The 22093-nt window shown below is 43.4% G+C and overlaps 1 protein-coding gene across 1 annotated transcript in view; it reads right to left on the bottom strand.

Annotated features, from left to right (window-relative positions):
• STKLD1 (serine/threonine kinase like domain containing 1) overlaps positions 1-22093 on the bottom strand; it is a 45665-nt gene that overhangs the window by 7821 nt on the left and 15751 nt on the right. The window contains exons 5-12 of the mRNA XM_054997278.1: positions 21963-22067; positions 19819-19889; positions 19567-19682; positions 7792-7910; positions 6911-7062; positions 6211-6341; positions 3578-3661; positions 1323-1463 (exon numbers count right to left, since the gene is read on the bottom strand). Of these exons, the coding sequence (XP_054853253.1) occupies positions 1323-1463; positions 3578-3661; positions 6211-6341; positions 6911-7062; positions 7792-7910; positions 19567-19682; positions 19819-19889; positions 21963-22067 (919 nt within the window). The remainder of the gene's footprint in view (positions 1-1322; positions 1464-3577; positions 3662-6210; positions 6342-6910; positions 7063-7791; positions 7911-19566; positions 19683-19818; positions 19890-21962; positions 22068-22093) is intronic.

Here is a 22093-nt window from a genome sequence, read left to right as displayed (position 1 = left end):
CAGGCTTTGCATTTGTCCTGTCCGGTTATATTTTTGATCTGCTAGTTGTCAGCAAGAACATAGTCAGCAATTAATTTCTAACTGGCACCCCTTTTTGCATTGAGGAAGAGCTGAAGGGCCATCCGTGCCGAGGGATGCACTTCCACGTGAACGGAAGCAAAGCAAAGGGCTCTCTGGGCTGCCACCTACTGGCCGACTCCCCACTTCAGTCGGCCCTCCGGGCATCCATCGGAGCCGGCGCCTTCTCCACGGCAGCTCCAGCTTGGCAGAATGGGCTCCCTATGGAAGAAAGGGGAGTGCCGTGGTCTGAAATCTGCAGGAGGCTCTGCTAGGCCATTTAGTCACAGCTCACAATGGGAGTATAAACTGCAGACACCTTTGGGAGGGAACGGGCTAGGTAGGACATTCTTCTTTTGGTTTTAACTGTAATGTTTTAATTGTGATGTGTAATCTACCTTGAGCCACGAGGAAAGGCTGGATATAAATCTAACAATAAATGAATAATAAATAAACCCTCTCTTCTCTGTGTGAGCATAACAGAAGCTTTGACAAGAGTTGCCCCCGTTGCCACAAATGGGAGGGAGTAGCTGGAGCTCATAAAAGAAAACTCTGGCGGAGATGCTGTTCACATTGGCCAGCTGCGCAGGAGAGAACCCTTTTGCCCGTGTTTCTCCGTTCCTATAGGAGTTTCATGCCAGGGGCTGTGGAGCCTGGACTGAATGGCCAAGCCAGTGGTCGGCTATCACTACCCAAAGAGCATCAAAGCTGTCTTCTGTGTCAATCCAATGATCTCTTCAAGCCCTAGAGTAGTTTGAGTGAGACCTGAGCCACCTTGGACTTTGTTAAGCAGACCTTATTACTGGGCAGCACTGTCCCTCTGCCCGCTGCTGGCTAGACAAAAAAAGCGCTTATTTATGTAGGAGAGAGTGACCATGCCAAAACGATGCCAGCATGAAGAGGGGGAACTGCTTTGCTTAATGCAGCCAACATTTAGAGTGGGTCAGTGGTTCTCAAACAGTGGCAAGTGCACCACTAGTGGGACTCAAAAGAGGTGAGACAAAGGGGTTCCATACCAATCAGCAAGAATTTGCCTTCCCATAATCCCCACATCTACCTGCAAGTGTGACGTGCCATCTCCTGCCAACCCTACCTGTCACAGATTATCCATCTGTGACCTTTTGGCCTGCTAGTAATAACAACAGGATGCCTGTAAACATATAGGTGCCCTTCTTGGAAACGCGGGCTTTTTGTTTCTATAACGGTGGGTTCTGGGTTCGTTGACGTAGTGACTGGTGGGATGTAAGACACCGAAGCTGACCCACCATTACTTGACATCATCATGAATAACGTGCAGATCATCCCCAGCAGGCCTTCGTTGTCAGGAAACGCTTTCATCGAGTTCACCAGGCAACGGACGGTGTCTTCGCTGGCCAGCATCTCCACATCCAGGTTCTGTCCCACAGCTGCCAAAAGCAGAACACGGGACAAAAGCCATCAGCTGCCTTCGTTGTTTTCTAGTCACACTGTAAGTATGCCAAAAAATGTGGCAGTTCTTCCTAAGCAAGCACGAAACATGGTCCAATAGCACTGTGTGAGAAAACATCTGCGTCACAAACATCTGCGTCACAAGGAGTTTGCAGCAAAAGCACTGGAGACAGAACTTCAGGAGGTGCTGCATTATGTAACAGCTATAGAAGGAGGTATTTCTGCCCTCCTCCTCCTTCAGTCTCATTTGGAATGTGCTGATTGTTAATGATTGGTGGCTGGATGGAAAGTCTGGAATTCAAAATCACCTCAGCCAGGTCTTTACGAAGGCAACCATTTCTCAGCCTCCCCCTGCCCAATCCTTAAATGTTACCATTATGCTGTGTTTGTGTGGTGCCCTCAAGTCATAACTGACTTATGGCAACCCCTGGTGGGGTTTTCATGGTAAGAGACTAACAGAGGTGGTTTGCCATTACCTGCCTCTGCAACCCTGGTCTTCGTTGGAAGTCTCCCATCCAATTAATAACCAAGACCAACCCTGCTTAGCGTCTGAGATCTGACAGGATCAGGCTCACCTGGGCTATCCAGGCCAGGGTACCATAATGCTGACCAAGGATTATGTCTCTGATGTTGCTTTCAACACTTTAAATGTAACATGTCTATTGCAGATGTGATTTTTAATGGGGGGAGGAGAACAGGAGCACCATTCACGGATTTCCCAGCATCATGTTCTGACTGAGTCCTCAGCCGGGGGACTCTTGAGTGGGGTCAGCTGCATGGGGTGAAGGCTGAAGCATCAAAGTTTTGGAAGTACTAGCTACTACTGATCATCTTCAATCAGAAATATTCTGTTCTAAAAAGAATTTCTCATGTTGTAAGCAGAAGCTGTCATGTCACAAATTAAAAAGCTGTATTTCAAAACATTCCTAGGTGGGGTGACCCAATAGCCCAGGTGGCATGGCATAGGCCCCATCACAGCTACAGCCCTGAAATGTGGAAAGCATTCTATGAAGGGAGGAGGTTTGAAAACTACTGATCCACTGTAATCTAGAAACAAACTCTTATCACCCACTCCTGGTATCCGTTCAGGCCTGCCGTCCTCTCCCCTGTGCTACCAGCAGGCCTTTTAAGAAAACATCAGTATTTTTATAGTCATAAAAATTCAGTGATATTGCTAGTACCAATTTTTAAAGCCCTCAGACAGCACAAGAGGATACTAGGGAAAGCACTGAGAATAACCCTGTGTGGAAGCTCCATCGCCACTACAAATGCCTCTTCAATGATGGCCAACCGGGAATCATCAACCTGTGGAAGCCGTTAATTGACCAACATCCGATGGCTGGTACAAAGTGAAAAATGGAAAGATTTGCCATGCTTTGTTGAAAAGAGGTATTGAAATGGTAAATAACAGTCAGAATAAAGGGTTGGAGCTCAACTGCTGGTGATCACCCTACCTCTGCCAATGATGTCAAGCAGCAAAGAGTATCCGGCTAACTGTATCTCAAGAGAATCAGTGTGATTCTTCATTGCACGAGTCACGGAATCAAGGAGTTCAAGGGAGATATTTATGTTGACTGTGGGAAAGAAACCACAGCTGCTTTATTTTAGTTTTTGCTTTCGATTAACTGCTTTCATTTTTTTACGTTTTATAAGTCTTTGTGGGCACCAGCTTCTGTTGCACAGCTGCTAAAGAAACACACACACACACACAGGCATGCACGCAAGAGCTGCCCTGTGCTACGGACGGGTCACAGCCCTGGTCTCCTCCCCATCTCCACAGCAGCACCAGCAACGCCTGCAGGTAGCACTGCAACACACGTATTGGCACAAACTCACCCAACTCTAACCAGCATGCTCTTCTTCCTGCCTGGTGAGAGCCCAAATGAACACGGCAAAGAGTGGCAGCCTGTGTGTGAGGGGCGGCCTGGCTAGTCCGACAGCACAGGGGAAAGACCACCACATCTGCACTATTCTTGCAAGAGTTCACTCCTTTCCCAGGGCCCTCCTGTGGGAGGCTACAGGCTGTATCGCGCCTTGTTCCACTGTGGAACCGCTGAGCATCAAACTCCCACGTGAAACAAAAACGTCTTACCCTTAGCATCTTTCAAGATGGTATTAAGACGCTCAATGCACTTTTCCTGAGCTTCTTCTATCTCTGGGTAAGTAATCATAAATTCTGCAGAAGATAAAAATATTTGCACCTTTCTGCAGACCCTTTTATAACAAAAATAGGTTGGAGAACTCATCCGTTATTATTTTTCAGATGCCCCCATAAATGCACATTGCTTGAGGCCTTTAGAAGACATCATCCCTAGGTCACCTCTTGCCACAAATTTGCTCGGGAGTAAAAGTTAATGTTGCATAAAAGAGCCAAATTCAGGTCCAGCAGCACCTTAAAGACCAACTAGATTTCCAGGGTATGAGCTGTCAAGAGTCCTCTCTGATACTTGAAAGCTCGTGCACTAGAAACCTAGTTGCTCTCTAAGGTGCTCCTGGACCTGAATCTGGCTCTTTTACTACAGACCAACATTGGCTACCCACCCTGAAACTGTAGCGTAGGAGTTAATCATGTGAGAACAAGTGCACTGGAAATCCATCCCTGGTTCAAACACCATCCTAACCACACACTCATTGGACAGCATACCTGCAAAGGGAATGTGCGTGCGTGTGTGTCTTCTCCTGCAAAACAAGCTCGGCTTTCCTCCACCTTCCTACTGTATTGAGCTCACGTGCTTACCAGAGGTTTCCCCGTTGATTCTGTCATCTGGCCTGCTTCCATCTCCATGATTGTTCATGGAGCCTGTTCAACTGTTTTTTTGCTTTGTGCTCATCTGGGCTTTTTTTGAGCCAGAATGCCCTGGAACGGCATTCCAGAACCTCTTTTAAAAACCCACTTGACTAGTGTCACGTGGGTTTTTAAAAAATGGCCTGTTTTAGCTGTTTTGGGCCCGCTTGGGCCCGGATCAGCCCCAAATGGCCCAGATCAGGCCACTGCCAGGCAGGGGAAGGTTCCCTCACCCAGCAGCAGCCCGTTCCAGGCCGACTCGGGCCCAATACATGCTGTTTTGGACCCATTTTGGACCCATTTCAGGCCCAAAATGGCCAGGATTGGGCCTCTGCCAGGCAGGGGAACACTCCCCCACCTGGCAGCAGCCTGATCTTGGCCCTTTGGGGCCCCTTTTGGCCATTTTGGGCCCATTTCAGGCCCAAAACGGCCAGGATCGGGCCTGAAACAGCCAGGATCGAGCCTCTGCCAGGCGGGGGAATCCTCTGCCACCTGGCAGTGGCCCGATCATGGCTGTTTCGGGCTTGATCCTGGCCATTTTGGGCCCCTATCAGCCATTTTGGGCCCAAATTTATCCCCAAACAGCCAAGATCAGGCTTGAAACGGCCAGGATCGGGCCTCTGCTGGGGGGGAGGGGGAACACTCTCCCATGTGGCAGCAGCCTGTTCTAGGCTGATCTGGGTCATTTTGGGCCCATTTTGGCCCAATTTGGCCCCAAAATGGCCTGGATCCAGCCACTGCAGGACAGGGGAGTGCTCCCCCACGGTGCAACAACCCATTTTGGGCTGATTCAGGCCCGATACAGGCCAAATTTAGCCTTATCTGGGCCGAATCGGGCGCCCCATGGAGCACAGTAGTGCTCTGGGGAGGCCACAGACTGCATGATGATGTCACTTCATGGAAATGATGTCATCACACAGATCCAGGTGTGCGCACGCAAGTACTGAAAGGTGCGCCACCTCCTCCCGGGAGTTTTCCAATATGAAAGTTCCCCCCCTTTCCCCAGTAAAAAAGCCCTGATTTAAACACTCAAAGTCAAGCCACTGCCCTCTTTTTTAAAAAATAAATTCATTCCAGGAGCAAAGAAAGTGGAGAGCCAGGGATGAAGTCTGGATCAGATGGAGGAACGCATGCCTGGCAGCCAGGGCCTGCCTTCCTCTTGTTGTGCACAGGAGGACGAGGCCACTCCTTAAGTCTGGGCAAAACCGGGGGCCTGACTCTGGCCTTGTACAAGCCTTCAGTTGTGCTTCCTTACTCTGCTTATAGTAGGATGACAATTTACCATTCACGTCAGCCCATCACCCTCACAAGGAATTCATAATAAAGTGCGTGTATAAGCAGAGTAAGGATTGCGTCAGCTTTTGTTTGACATCCTGCCAACTTTGAAAAAGATCCGAAACGGTCCTATGCCCAGGAACCGGTCCAACCGGCAGATGGCACGTCCTTGATTGGACTTCTTCTTCCCCTCCACTTATATCCACGAGCTGTCTGCTTGCAGATTTTCTATGCAATGTTATGACTGTGGGGTTGCACATTGTGCTCTATGAACCATAATCATTGTAGCATTTGCACTTTAATTATGCAATGAGTGTTGTATAAATATTGGAATTGGCACTAGCACTTTATGTTAAAAAAAACCCTGTATGAATTCATCTTATTGTACTGCTTTTTGCAGCTGCCGTGGCAAGGTTTGTGTGTGTGTGTGTGTGCAATTGGTTATCTTGAATACTATTTATAAAATGCATGCTGAAATATTGTAATAATTGGTTTGTGGGAGTAATTATTATTGTACTTGTTAGTTAGGTCGTCACAGTTTTTTGTTTTGGCTACTGGGAGTTGAATGCAGCACACAAACTATCCCTGGCATAGCATCTCCTCATATTTTCAAGACAATTAAAAATCTTTATTTCAAAAAAATCTTACCTATGTTCTGACCTTACCTAGAACAGTATGGATTCCACTTTCACAGATTACATCAATTATTCCAGGAGACAGAGGCTTCTTCACTTTGATTAGGGGAGATCTGGCTAGAATTAAACATTCTTTAACAAATGGATTACTAACTAGTTCCCTAAAGAGTGAAAAAGAGAATCGGTTAAGTTGATGCCATAAACCGTAAGCTTGGGCTAAAAGGCAGGTTAAAATATAAAGTAATACATTTATATTTTTGATAAAAGATAAATCTGCCCCCTGCTTCCTTAAGTGCTTCTTTTTAAAGACTCCTGATTTCTCCTTGAAGATATAACCCACTAGGATCTATTTTTTAAAATGAACAGTGTACATGTGCAGGACATAAAGCACCCAGGCAGACACATCCAACTGTAAAGCGGAAGCCAGTGTAGTGTCCTTATAAAATGCACATCTAATTTGTTTAGCTGTCACAGTCTGGTCTGAATAAACACTTCAAATAAGCACCCAAGGATTCTAATAACGACCCTCTCCTGTAATAAAAGTCCAGCTTCATTGTGTGCTTTCCAAAAGGGGACGTTCCTTGACAGATACAGGGAAGTCACTCTGCAGAAAGGTGAAAAGAAATCTGAGAAATCAAGAAGCTGCTCAAGAACAACTTAGGAGTTCAGCAAGGTGTTAGGAAATAATTAATTTCGTGAAGTCAATGGAGAGAAGAAAAGGGGTACTCACTGTACGGTGGGCCTCATAGTTGGCTGGATCTGCAGCATCATAACCAAAATAGCAGAAATGGGTGCATCCTCCTGCCTCATAGACTTCAGGGCATTCTCAAGACTAAGGATATTTTCTTTAATTCGGCCCAATAATGAAGTTGCCTCTTCTGCCTGAAGAGAAGGGAACAAAGGCATCACATCTGCACACATTCTCTTTACAGATTCGTTAAAGTGGGGCTGCTGGAAAATCCATCGCTCTAAAAGGGTGAAGCAGGTCACTCTAAGGAGCTGGGGGCAGTTCTTCCACCAGGCTAATTTGTGTCTTCTCTCCCTCACTGTAGCACTGACTGCTGAGGGGCAAAGTCATGTTTTCTGCTTTAAGGCATGCTGCATTTCTCCAGAGTCCCACTTCTTCCCTTTCTTTTATTCCTTCTCTGAAGGAATTTCATGACAATTCCAGGACAGTGCACAGTTTTAGGAAGGTATCTCTACAGGATATCGCTTCTCACTTTCTGGGTATCAAATAGGTTCTTAGCCCATGGGAAAAAACTTTGTACACTGTGTACCTTTTCCTGTAAGTTCTGATTTAACATATTTCTGGCTCTGTACTAAAGCACTTAAATGGAACATCAGGATATTCACACACAGAACTTCCTGAGAAGTTTCTAGTGGTCCAACAATGTAATCCTATTCAGAGCTACATCAATTTAAGCCCATCAAAAACAACACTCAATGGTGACTGGATTGTACCCAAGGTTTGTAGCAGAATGCATTTTGTCTGCTTGTCCCCCAAGACCTGCAATGATCACCATTATCAGAACGGTACATTTCAGTACCAGGCTGGGTTGGATTACTTTTTAAATCATTTTTTATAGTTACTGTCAGAAAAAATCTACACACATGCAAATAGGAGCAGTTTAACATATCAAGCAGGATACAGCCCAGAGACCAGATGTCAGATTTGTCACTGAAGGAAAATGAAAGTGCTTCTGGCGCCATCCAGGACTTATGGTCAGGAGCTGTGGGAAGAAAAGCCATAAATGTAATTTTTCTGACACAGAAGTTGACACAGAACCAATATTTTGAGAGCCAGCGGTGCAGGCCAGCACTTTCTAACCTTTTTGTCTTCTGGGAACATCTGAGCAGTTAGCGTGGAAACCCCTACAACTCGCAGAGGATTCTGGGGCATGTAGTAGCGTACAGCCTCATTTTAGCTAGAGCGCCCCACAGGAGCCGAAAGAGTTCCATAGAACAGAGCCAATATCCTTGGCAAATGCTGGTTTCAGGAAGGATCTGTACCAGCTAGCAAGTTAGTATTTTTAGTGAAATATGTCTGTGGCATGATCTTGCCACTGAGGGCTCTCATCTATTCCCTGCATAAACTTTCCTTGGTGGGTCATTGCACAAGTGTCTCCATGTTAATGGCAAGTTAACATAACTTAACTGACGTGGTCTAAAGGACAAAATGTAAAAGCTTTGGACCTTAAAGTCCTGGGTTCAAAGGCATGTTCAGTTGGGACCTTATGGGGTCACTTTGAGCAAGTCATTCTCGCCTGAAATACATTAATAAAGTCTTGTTCTCAGTGGCTTCTGGAGTTTTTTCAAGTGGTAGTGAGCAGGTGTCAAAAACAGCTGATCCAATGGAAGTGTAGCAAAATCAAGCTGTGCCACCTAATGTATTCAGCTCCCAGGGGCTGAAGAAGATGCATCAGCTGGCTCTTAATCTTAGTTCCTCTTCGGGAACTAAGGCAAACCTTTTCTTGCCCACAGACAGCCCCCCAACATTAAACAACTCCTCACTCACAACAATACACTTCACAACAGGGACACAAACTCTGGAAACAGGACCTGCAATAAACCAAGATGCTAACTCTGCCCCATACAACACAATCACTGGACCTAACAGCTCCATGCTATCTCATGTTCATTAGGGGTGTGCACTTCGGGTTCCCGGTTCAGAAAAAAAATCGAATTGGGCCTGATTCGTAAAGATTCGGTATTTCCAAACTGGGGCCAGTATGATGGCCCCAATTCAGAAATACCAAACCCAAGTTTCCCAAAGTGATTTGGGATGCTTCAGGAAGCTTCGGAGCCTTGACTTCCGGTTTGGGATTCATGGAGGTCTGACGCAGCTCCATTTGCGGAGCTGACCGGATTGCCGTTTTAAGTGGCCGGCGGGGGAAAAATAGCCCGCGGCCGACTGCTCTCAGGCGGAGAGCAGGCAAAGAACGCTCAAGACCCTAGGGTGTGCTAGATCTCGGACGAGGGGGGGCTCTACACAACGGGTCCCCTCCTGATCCTTGAGGTCCCACCCTGCGACAGGTCGGCTACAATCTCTGCGGCAGTTCTGGGGCCAATCCGGCTGGCATAAGACCTACATACCCAAGCTTCGATTGGGGGAAGAAACGGAGAGGAGAAGCTAAAATCGAAACAGCGATTACAACCCGAGAAAAGTGAATGAGAAGGTAAAGATCACTATCTTCTGTTACGGGACAGATTGATAAAAGCAGAGAGGAATAAAAGTAGATTTTCAAACTGCAACAGGCTAACGATAAAGAGGGGAAGACTCGGCAAGAGTTGTATTTGAAAAGAGACTCAGTTTAAAGAAGTTATTAAAGGAATTGGACTATTGTTTTGAATACTTGCGGTTATGGAGCTGTGAGAAAAAGATACCATCGCGAGACCTACTGTGGGAAGTTGGGAGACAGGAAGTGCGTAACAACAATAGAGTCGCTGGAGAGAAGCGGCCCTTGCTGGAGGGCAGGAAGAAGGGAATCGCCATCTTTGAAAGGGGAAGGGTCGCGGCCTCAGCGGAAAAGGAAGTAGGCCATCTTGGATTACAAAATCATAGAGAAACCATAGAGAAAAGACGCCCGACATTTTGGACTCTTTAAAATTTAATTTTTGCAAGAAGACCGGGACATTTGAAATAAAAAGACATTAAATTTTACGCCACGGAGTTAAGGAAGAGAGCGGACTCGTGGGAGCGAGCTAAAGCAAGCCCCACGATGTCAAAAAAAGAGTGGCAATCGGCAATAGAAAACCTGGACAAAAAACTTTTAGACGTGATTAAAGAACTTAAGGACACGAAATTGGAGCTGATTAAATAGGTTAAAGAGGTTACACAGACAGTAAAATCGGAGCTGTCAGAAGTGAAAAAAGGGATGGAAACAATACAAAGTGAACTACAAGGAACGCAGCAGAGAGTTAAAACAGTAGAAGACGCGATGGAGAACTTAGCAGACACGCAACAAACAGAGATGAGACTGATGAGGGGGAGAATGTCAGTTGCAGAAACTAAACACATGGAGAAGCAGTTACGGTTTCGTGGCTTGCCAGAAGTGGAAGGAAAGTCAGCGCAAGAACAGATGACTGAGGTGTTAGCTGAATACCTGGGGAAGGAGGAGGAGGAAGTTGTGGCTATCCTAGACGTGGCATATCGTGTGAATTCGAGAATAGCAACCCAGAGGAAACTACCAAGAGACGTGATTGTGCAGTTTACGACATGAAATATGAAAGAGAAGATTGTGACAAAACAGTTTCAAGATCCATTGGAGATTGATGGCAAGACGATTATCATAATGAAGGAATTACCCAGGTCAGTGTTATTAGATCGGAAAAAATACAAAGTGCTAATTCAGATCTTGAAGGACATGAAAATCAGGTACAGATGGGAGTTACCAGAAGGTGTGTCCTTTGAGTTTGGAGGGGCCAAAAAGCGTATCAGATCTGAGCGAGAGATGGAGCGATTTATAAGGGACAATGAAAAAGACTTACCAACAAGATTATGAGTATGGAGTGTAAAGTTTTATCTTGGAATGTAAATGGACTAAACTCACCGAATAAAAGAAAAAATATTTTCCACTGGCTATTAAAACAAAAATGTGACATTGTTTGTTTGCAAGAGACCCATATCAGAAAGCAGGATGTAAAATATTTAAAATCAGGAAAATTGGGCAAAGAATTTGTAGCGGCCTCCAACAAGAAAAAAAGAGGAGTGGTGTTGTACATAAAAGAGGAGCTACAGCCAAAATTTGTAATGAAAGATGTGGAAGCCAGATTTATTGCAGTGGAATGTACTTGGGACTTAAAGAGAGTGTTGGTAGTCGGAGTTTATGCACCTAACGGTGCAAAGGAAAGCTTCTTTGAGGATTTGAGGAAGCAACTAGATGATCTTTCATACGACCAGATAATTCTTGCCGGAGACTTCAATGGAGTGACGAACTTGGAATTAGATAAAAAGATAACAACTGCACAAAAGAAAAGAGGACTATTACCAAAGCTCTTTTTTGACTTGATACAACAAGAGACTTTAGAAGATGTATGGAGAAGAGAACATCCTAAAAGTAGACAATTTACTTTTTATTCTGCAAGGCACTGTACACTATCAAGAATTGATATGATCTGGGCCTCAAAAGACTTAGCATTATGGACTAAGGAGGTAGAAATTATGCCGATGGTAGGCTCAGATCATAATCCAATTATGTGGAAATTAGGGAAAAGGAGAAAAAGGAAAGCATGGAGAATAAATGAGGACTTGCTACAGGAAGGAGAGAATATGGAGATGTTGAGAAGAGAGACAAAGTTCTTCATACAATACAACGTAAATAAAGAAGTACCAACTGACAAAGTTTGGGACGCTTATAAGGCGGTTATAAGGGGCATACTAATGGACTTAAATGGCAGAGCAAGAAAAAAGAAAGAGGAGAAAAGACAAGAGATTGAGGAGAAAATAAAAGCCAAAGAAATACAGTTAAAAAAGAGACCAGGGAAAAAGAAATTATATCAGGAAATTAAAATACTTCAAGAACAGTTAACAGCAATGAATAATAAGGAACTGGAGTGGAATCTTAAAAGATTGAATCAGAAAGCGTTTGAAGGTGCAAATAAACCTGGGAAGTATTTGGCACGGCAACTGAAGAAGAGAAGGGAAAAGAAAATAATAAATAGAATTTGCGAAGATAATAAAACGTATTTGGAACAGACTACCATTAGTAGAGCCTTTTACAAATTTTACGCTAAGTTGTATAATAAGAAAGAGGTAAATAAAGAGTCAATAGCGTTATATTTGGAGAAAATGAAACTTCCAGTAATTTCGGAAGCTTGGAGAAATAAACTGAATAGTGAAGTAACAGATGAGGAACTAAACAAGGCAATACAATCTGCAAATCTAGGAAAGGCGCCAGGGCCAGATGGACTTACAGCGAAATTTTATAAGGTAATGGCTAACGAACTGGCACCATTCCTAAAAGAGGTGATCAATGGAGTTTTAAAGGATCAGCGGATTCCAGATACCTGGAATGAAGCGAACATATCATTGATCCCCAAAGAGGGCCAAGACTTGACTAATGTGAAAAACTACAGACCTATATCGTTACTTAACAATGATTATAAAATCTTTGCGAAGATACTGGCGGAGAGACTGAAGGGGTGGCTTTCGGAAGTCATTGAGGAGGAACAAGTAGGCTTTTTGCCAGACAGACAAATCAGAGACAATTTAAGGACAGTGATTAATGCTATTGAATATTATGACAAGCGTTGTGACAAAGAGGTTGGTTTCTTCTTTGTTGATGCTGAAAAGGCGTTTGATAATTTAAACTGGGACTTTATGTTTGCCACTATGGAAAAGCTACAATTGGGAGAAAGATTCATTAGAGCAATTAAGGAAATTTACAGAGACCAGACTGCAGCAATTGTGGTGAATGATGAAGCGACTAAGAAATTGATTATAAGTAAAGGAACAAGACAAGGTTGCCCGTTGTCTCCACTGCTGTTCATTTTGGTATTGGAGATCCTGATGATACAAATATGACAAGATGAAGAAATTCGAGGAATTAAAATAAAGGACTATTCATACAAGGTCAGAGCATTTGCGGATGACATAATGTTAATTGTAGAAGACCCATTGGAGAACATGCCAAAAGTGATAGATAAGATTAAGGAGTTCGGAGACTTGGCAGGTTTTTATATTAATAAAAAGAAGTCAAAGATATTATGCAAAAATATGACTAAGCAGAAACAACAATTGTTAACGGAAATAACGGATTGTGAAGTAACAAGCAAGGTGAAATATTTGGGAATCGAACTGACGGCTAAGAATATAGACTTATTTAAAAACAACTATGAAAAACTATGGACTCAGATAGAGAGAGATTTGATCAAATGGAACAGACTAAATCTGTCATGGTTGGGAAGGATTGCAGCAGTTAAGATGAATGTGTTACCAAGAGTAATGTTTTTGCTACAGACAATACCAATCATCAGTGACTCTAAGCAATTTGAAAAATGGCAGAGGAAAATATCAGACTTTGTATGGGCAGGCAAGAAGCCTCGAGTGAAAATGAAAGTTTTACAAGATGCAAAGGAGAGAGGCGGAATGCAACTGCCCAATCTAAGACTTTACCATGACGCAATTTGCTTGGTGTGGTTGAAGGAGTGGATGACGCTAAAGAATAAGAAATTACTAGCCCTAGAGGGATATAAAAAAATATTTGGATGGCACGCATACTTATGGCATGATAAAGTAAAGGCGAACTCGATGTTCCTGCATCACTATATACGGAGAAGTTTATATATAATCTGGAAGAAGTATAGAATCTATTTGCAAGAAGGAACCCCTTTGTGGGTAGTTCCATATGAGGTGATAGACCCGAGAGCTGTTGATAATGAGCAACAATGTTTAACTTACAAAGAAATAACTAGAACTGAAGAATCTAAACTCAGAATAAAGACTCAGGAGGAACTATCACCTTATTATGATTGGTTCCAGTATAGACAGATTAGAGACTTATATAACTCGGACTCTGTAAAGGGAGGTATACGAACAGAAAATTCGGAACTAGAGCAGACCCTTCTTAAAGAGGACAAGAAAAGAATATCTAAGGTATACCAAGCACTGCTGAAATGGTATACTGAGGATGAAATAGTTAAAGGACAAATGGTGAAATGGGCCATAAACTTCAACAAAGAAATAACAATGGAGGCATGGGAATACTTGTGGAAGACTACGATGAAGACAACGACATGCACTAGTATTAAAGAGAACATTTACAAAATGATTTACCGTTGGTACATGACACCAAAGAAGATTGCGCTAGGGAACTTGAACACTTCTAATAAATGCTGGAAATGCAGGAAGCATGAGGGCTCCCTCTACCATATGTGGTGGACGTGTGAGGTAGCCAGGCAGTACTGGGGGGAAATAATAAGAGAAATGAGTGAGATTTTACAATTTCAAATTAATAAGAACCCAGAACTCCTGCTACTAAACTTGGGAATGGAGGGAATTCCAGCCCATCACAGGACGTTGATATTTTACATGACGGAAGCAGCTAGACTTTTGTATGCGCAAAAATGGAAAATACAAGAAGTGCCAACTATTGAAGATTGGATCCACAAATTGCTGTATATGGCAGAAATGGACAAAATGACAAGAAAATTGAGAAACCTGGACCCAGGACAGTTTAACACAGATTGGGAGAAGCTGAAACAATATTTGGAGAAGAAATGGGAGGTGGGAGGAGAACTGTGGCAGTTTGAGAACTACTGAAGTACAATAAAATGTAGAGGGGGGTGACTTTACCGGGGAGGAGAAGAGGTAAAAGAGTATGTCTAAGCAGTTATGATATTAGATTGATATATATAGAATAATAAATAGAATATTGATAGAAAACAATTAATCATAAGGGTTAACTATAAGGATTGACTAACTAATAATATTTTCTTTTTGATTCCGTACAATGTACCAAACTGAATATGTTTACCTGAAGCTGTATATGAGTCAAATTGATTGATATCATATATAGACTTATGATTGAAGGGGAACAGAAATACTAATGTAAACAAATATAATTAAAATAGAAAGAAGAAGATAGAATGAATAACATATAGAGTATAAGTTAAACTGGCTGATTTATATGAATGTATGGTTTACATAGTTTATGATATATAGAAATATTTGAAAGTGGAATAATGAAAAATGGGATAAATTGTTTATCCACTATGGAAAAAGGGACTCATAGTCAGGGTACAGAGTATTAAAAATAATTAAAGAAGTATTGCTTAGAATAAAGGGAGAATATACATTTGTTAGATAGAGGAATATATAAAGAGTAAGGGAAAAGGGACAAAGGGTTGGAAAACTGTTGGAAGTCAACAAAAAGGGGGGGGAAAGGGAGGGGGTTAGAAATTGGGAAATGGGAATATTGACTGTAATGTGTAAACATTTGATCCTAACCCAATAAAAATTTTTTCAAAAAAAAAAAAAAAAGGAAGCTTCGGAGCCTTTATAAAGGTCTCCCCTCCCACCACCACCCCACTTACCTGGGACATCCCAGCGGGGCGCCAGCTGTGGCCTTCCCTGCCTCCCAGCTGGCCACTGCAGAGGCGGAATCAGTGGCGCAGGTGGCAGAGGCGCCGGTCTTCTCTGCCACCCTGCTGGCCACGGCGGCAGCAGAGGCACCAGCTGTGGCCTTCCCTGCTCCCCAGTTGGCTGCTGTGGAGGTGGAAGCGGCGGCACGGGCAGCAGCGGCGCTGGTTCCAGCGCCCCCGCTGCCCTGCTGGCCACTGCAGTGGCAGAGGCACTTGCTCCGGCCTTCGCTGCCCAGCTGGCTGCTGCAGAGGAAGCAGCGCATGCGGTGGAGCAGCCAGCTCCTGCCTTCAGGAAAGGTAAGTGGGGTTGGGAGGCTCAGGGGGGTGAGGGGCCTCACTTCAGTATGCTCCGAATCATTACGAAGCATACCGAAGCGATTCCGATAACCTGAATCTGAAGTGGCAAGCCGGTTTTGGGTTATTCCGAATATTTTCCCAGTGAACACCCCTAATGTTCATACATTTGTCCATTTTCCAACATTAATATATGCCATCAAGTGTCAGTAATGCCCTTTAACTCTATATTGGACAAAAAGGTCAGTCCCTTCGCAGAAGAATGAATGGACATAAATCTGATATCAAAAATCACAACATTATAGTCTGGAATAAATCTACCAATTGCCCTCCAATAATCCAAAATAATATTTTACTTCGCTCAATATTAACAGAATGGGATGCAATCAGAAATAAAATAGTACCTGACATCTCACGATTCTCTCCTTTTCTTGCACAACATTGGTTCCCACCCAGACAAAACAACGAATTTAGCTCACTTTGGAGACAATCCAAAAACATCAAGCTAAATGATATTGCCTCACATAAAGCCCTCTTAGATAAAGCAGAACTGGAACACAAATCTCAACAGAATATCCAATTGTATATTTATTTACAACTCCAGAGCATGGCAAATCGTATAAACTTTTTAAAAATCATGAATTTACCAAAATCAGAATTCGAACAACTATTAAACTCCCCAACATTTGTTTGCAAAGGATTAATTTCCAAACTTTATAAAATTGTCTTATCCACAATCAAAACTAGGACTCCTAAATGCCAAAAGCGTTGGTCACAAGACTGTAATATAGAATATTTGCCAGAACGATGGAAAAAGATCTGGACATCAGGCACTTTCCATTCAAATATAATAGTAACAAAGTTACAAACTTTCAAAATAGTACACAGATGGTATATGACCCCTCAAAAATTATCGCAAATGTCATCAAAGAGGTCACCGCAGTGCTGGAAAGTTTGTGTAGAAGTGGGCACTTTTGCCCACTGTTGGTGGAAATGTCATTTAATTGAGAATTCTTGGAAAGTAATCTTAAATCTCATTAAAGAAATAACAGGATATGAAATCCCCTTGACCCCTGAAATAATGTGTTTGGAACAGTGGGAAAATATTGTTGTCCCTAAAAGTAGAAGAGACTTAACAAATTTACTCACAGCTGCCAAAAGCACTATATCGGAAGTCGAAGAAAATCCCGACCTCAGAAAATTGGTTTGCTAAAATATAGGATCATTTTATATTACAGAAAATACATGATAAAATATACCAATCTGAACACTTCCCAAACAAAACAAATTTCTTAGAGAAATTTATAGAAAAAAATAACTTTTTGCACAATTCAAAACTATTTCAGTCTTTAATTTCTCTATAACCTAGTGCACTAATTGTTAATTGTTTTCATGTTCAAGTTTTTTTTAATATTACCAGCCTATAGTCTACTTCAATGACTGTAGTTTATATAAGGCATAACGTTGTACCTATTTCTATTTCTGTTATTTATAGTTTAACTAGCAACAAAGCCCGTTGTGGGAAAAAATACAACGGGCTCTAGAAAGGGGACAGCGGATAGGCAGACATTCCCTCCTCCTCCATCACTGATCCTGGCCGGTGAAGGAGGGAGTGGGCATTGCCACCTGCTCCACGTGTGATCTCGGCCACGTGAAGGGGGGTGGGCTTTGCTACCCGCTCCATGCCTGATACAGGCCAGGTAAAGGGGGGAAGGCATTGCCACATGCTCCATGTCTGATTACAGATGGGTGAAGGGGGTGGGTATGGCTTCCTGTTCAGTGCTTTATTCCGGTAGGTTGAAAGGAGTGAGTATTGCCACCTGCTCCACTCCTTATCCCGGCTGGGTGAAGGGAAGGGCATTACCTCCTGGTCTGCGCCTGATCCCAGCCAGGTGAAGGTGTGAGGCAGGCATTGCCACCTGCTCCACTCCTAATCCCAACTGGGTTATGGCAGGGGGTGGGCATTGCTACCTGCTGATTCTGGCTGGCGGAAGTGAGAGTGGACATTGCTATCTGCTCCGCTCCTAATACCAGCTGTGTTACGGCAGAGGGTGAACATTGCCACCTGCTCCACTCTTAATACCAGCAGGCTTAAGGCGGCGGTGGGCATAACCACCTGCTCAGTGACTTATTCTGGTAGATTGAAGGGGGTGGGCATTGCCACCTGCTCCACTCCTTATCCTGGCTGGGAAGGGAAGAAGGGTATTGCCTCCTGCTCTGCACCTGATCCTAGCCAGGTGAAAGCATGTGGTGGGCATTGCCGCCTGCTCTACTCCTGATCCCAACAGGGTGATGGCTGGGGCGAGCACTGCCACCTGCTCCGCTCTTGATCCCAGCAAGGTGTAGTGGGGGAGAGCATCACCATCTGCTCTGCTCCTAATCCCATCTGGGTGAAGGGGGCGGGCATTTCCACTTGCTCTGCTACTAATACCAACTGGGTTATGGTGGGGTGTGGGCATTGCCTCCTGCTCTGCTCCTAATACCAGATGGGTGAAGGAGATGTGGGTATTGCTCTGTTCCTGATTATGGCAGGTTGAAGGGGGACGGGCATTGCTGCCTGCTTGGTGCCTGATCCCAGCCAAGTAAAGTGGGGCGGGCATTGCCTTCTGCTATTCTTGATCTCAGCTGGGTGAAGTGGAGTGGGCACTGCCACCTGCTCCACTCCTAATACCTGTCGCATTATGGTGGGGGGAGGGCATTGCCACCAGCTCCACTCCTAATACCAGCTGGGTTAAGGCGGGGGGTGGGCATTCCCATCTGGTCCTCTCCTAATATAAGCTGGGTTAAGGTGGGGGGAGGGGGAATTGGCAGAGGTGGGCATTGCCACCTTCCCCGCTCCTAATACCAGCTGGATAAGGCGGGGGAGGGCATTGCCACCTGCTCCGCTCCCAACTGGCTGAAGGGGGGTGGCATTGCCACCTTCTCTGCTCCTAATACCAGCTGGATGAAGATGAGGGCAGGCATTGCCACCTGCTCCACTCCTGATCCCAGATGGCTGAAAGGGGCTGGTATTGCTACCTGCCCCGCCCCTAATACCAGCTGGTTTAAGGTGGGGCTGGGCATTGCCACCTGCTCCCCTCCTAATATTAGGTGGGTTAACGTGGGGGTGGGTATTGCCACCTGTTCCGCTCCTAATACCAGCTGGGTGAAGACAGAGGGTGGGCATTGCCACATGCTCTGTTCCTAATACCAGCTGGGTTAAGGCACTGGATGGGCATTGCCACCTGTTCCCCTCCCAATCCCAACTTGGCCTTCCTGCCATGGCATATTTTGTGGAGGGACATGGTGCCTTGCCTGGGCTTCCCTCCACGGCAGTGCACTCTGGTGGTGCACCAGGATATAAAGTGAGTTGTCTGAAACACTCTTACTCAATTATATAGTAGGATTCTGCATTTATATCTGTAATTTGCAAACTCTCAATAAATGTTCTTGTGTTTAAAAAAAAATCACAACATTAAAAAACTAGTGGGAGCACACTTTAATCTGCCCGGACATTCCATCATTGATCTCAGAGTAAAAGTTCTCAAGCAGAGAAACTTCAAAAGAAAATTACGTGAGATTGAAGAAATTCAGTTTATTTGCAAATTTGGAATAATGCATCTCTGAGGGTTGAACTGGGCATAGGATCTTTCTCGCATTACAAAATCTAAGATTTCTGTAACGTCCTTCAGCCTGAATGGAGGAAAATGTCTGTCACTCACCACTTTACCACATGACAAGTAGAAGGATGTGAAGATGTGCTTAGGATATAAACCGCTGTATACTCACATAATTAAATTAATTTCATGTATATTTCAAAGAAAAAAATAAACTATTAATCCCAAGGACAAGATTTTGCATCCTATTACTTAAATATTATGAGTTATGTCCTTGGTATTTTTATCTCTCTTGTTTATTCAGGTAAAATAAACATGTCATAAATTATTTTTTTTCTTTTTGAGAACTTTTAAAATATGTGTAGCTAAATTTCTTTTAAGATAAAGAATAACGGTTTTTAAAAAACATTGCTACCTTCTTCCACTCTTATCTTCCATTTCATCTCATCAGTCATGAGGGTTTCGGAGCTGAAATCACAAAGCATAAAGGAGGCCTCGCCGGCTAGAAGGATGTTGGATGGTCTGAGGTTTCTGCAACACATCAGCGTATTTTTATCAGGAGAACTACAGCTCTGTACAAAAGTAAGCACTTTTCTCATGATTGCCTCTTAACAGAGCCACACACCACTGCATGGAACCACTGCAGAAAAGCAAGAATTTTCCTCACCTATGGAAAATGTTTTGCTGATGGAGGTAAACCAAGACATCCATCATCTGCCCAAGGAATATCTGGATCACCTATAGAGATAAATATACATATACATATAGAAAGATCTAATTGGCTTAGATTATAGGAGGGAAGATCTCAGCTAACCATTAAGAGAAACTTCCTCATTGCAAAAAGAACAGCCTGGGATCCCCACAGCCCACTCTTGTGTCCAGCATGTATTCCACTGTCCACTACTGTCCAAAGGTGGACAGCAGCATGAGAATCTCTCAAGTCCTTGAGGATATAATCGCACAAATCTCTCTGCAAATTAGCTTGCCAGAGCTTGAAGGAGATTTATAAGGCTATTTAATACAACCTCCTGCTCAGTGCAGGAAATCCTAGAGCGTTCCCGGCAGAGGGCTCTTCCTCCACTGCTTGTAAGCTTCCAGAGAGGTTCTCGCTCTCCACTGAGTGAAAGCTGTGTTTGGTATGGAAAGGTTCCTCTTCATTCTAGGGCAGCTACATTAAAGTTATCTGCACATAAAGACTACATGTTGTGCTGTTTTGAGAGCCTTACGTCAACAAGGAGATGACTTTGCTATGAGGATGTCAGAATCAGGCTATAATTAGTGGTGGAAGTGCCCAGATCCAGGTAAAACTTAGGCTTCCACAGGGCCTAACTACATGTTATCTTTTCCCTGAATCCTCTCTGGGTCTGCAGGATCAACTGTATATTGCAAGTTCTGTGGTAGGAACTGAATACCAGGTAAACATGGGCCTGATTTGGATCAGTACCATGGTGCTTGAGGATAGTAGGCTTCAGAGCCAAACTTGACATGACTCTCACGGCATTTTTAAATCACTTTAAAATGGTGGCAGAGTGCCTGTGGTGGACATAAGGATGCCATCACATCTAATTTGGCCCTAAACCTCTCCCCACACACACTTTTTTCTTTACCTGAAACATCTCTGGGAGGGCATTGCTAACTGGATAGGAGATGTGGCACAGGGATGAAGGCTCCTCCCACAGTTTTTCCAATTTAAATTACACCCCTCAAGCTGCTATTTGCTTTGCAGAAACCAAAATACAGCTACATCATGCAGCTTGAGAAAAAAATTATCTGAAGAGCAATCTCTAGTTTCCTTTCTTCATATATTTATCTGTGCTTGTCATCTTAAAGAAGCATCCCCTTCAGTATAATTTTTCTTCCCTTCCTCTTCTATTCTTGTTCAAATTTGATTAAAGAGTAGTAAGATTTTCTTGTACTTGTTTGTGGTATGCAAGATGCTCCAAATCCTGTTGACGTGTATACTACATCAATAATCATTGTTATCGTTATTAAATATGTTTGGGATGTAGATCCTACTCTGGCTGTATTTCTTCTGGCAGAATGCAGAGAAACATCGATCTAGAATCTTTTCCTCTTAGGACATTGTCATCAGTATAGTAGTAAACAGTGTTCCCAAAGTACAGCCAGTTACCATTTAGTTTGCTTTCTCTAAATAAAAAAGCACCAGAATAATAAACCACCCCAGAAATCTATGCATTTTGCCATCGCAGTAGTTTTTCTACACCAAACCAATTTAACTTGTTGGGGTACAAAATACCCCAAGAGTTCATTAAGAAAACTCTGATCCGAGAAACCATTTTTAAGCACCATTTTTAAGTCCTTCCTGGCAATTGGAAAACCCTTCCTGACAAGGGAAGAATATTTATCTCACCACAAGGAGATAAATATGGGGCAAAAAAATACTCCCAGTATCAAAAACATCAGAAATCGTTAATTTTAGATGTTTTAAAATATTGTCCTTTAAAACTCATGAAAGTTTACATTAGTTGTCTAATATTGTAAATTCAAACCATAGCTTTTGTTGTTCCAAATTTTTAAAAAATCGTAACTTTGTAAAGGAACCATAGCAGTGTGAGCTGTTCCATACGCAAACGGGGAGGGGTGAATCTATGTAAAAGAAATATTCTGCCTCATGAGAAAATGTGTTTTCAAGCTCTTGGTACTATGAAACACAATAATTTCTGCCACAACAAGCAGTTTGCAGGGATTTTTTCAACCCCAAGACTCAATGGAATTTGATTTAGAGTAGAAATATACCTAAATGCAATATAGTCTTTTTACAATGTTACTTAACATAATCTATATTTTTACCCAGTCTTGAATTTTTTCACACTTCTGCCTCTTTGCCTTGATCAGAGCTGAAAGATCCCCTTGATTTGAGTGATGCATCACCAGACAAAGGAAGAGGGATGAAATCTGCAGCAGAATGGATATTGAAACGA

This window comes from Eublepharis macularius, chromosome 14, assembly GCF_028583425.1.
Source record: "Eublepharis macularius isolate TG4126 chromosome 14, MPM_Emac_v1.0, whole genome shotgun sequence".
NCBI lineage: Eukaryota > Metazoa > Chordata > Lepidosauria > Squamata > Eublepharidae > Eublepharis > Eublepharis macularius.
The sequence above is the reverse complement of the archived record's forward strand: the minus strand, read 5'-3'. Positions and strand labels throughout refer to the sequence as shown.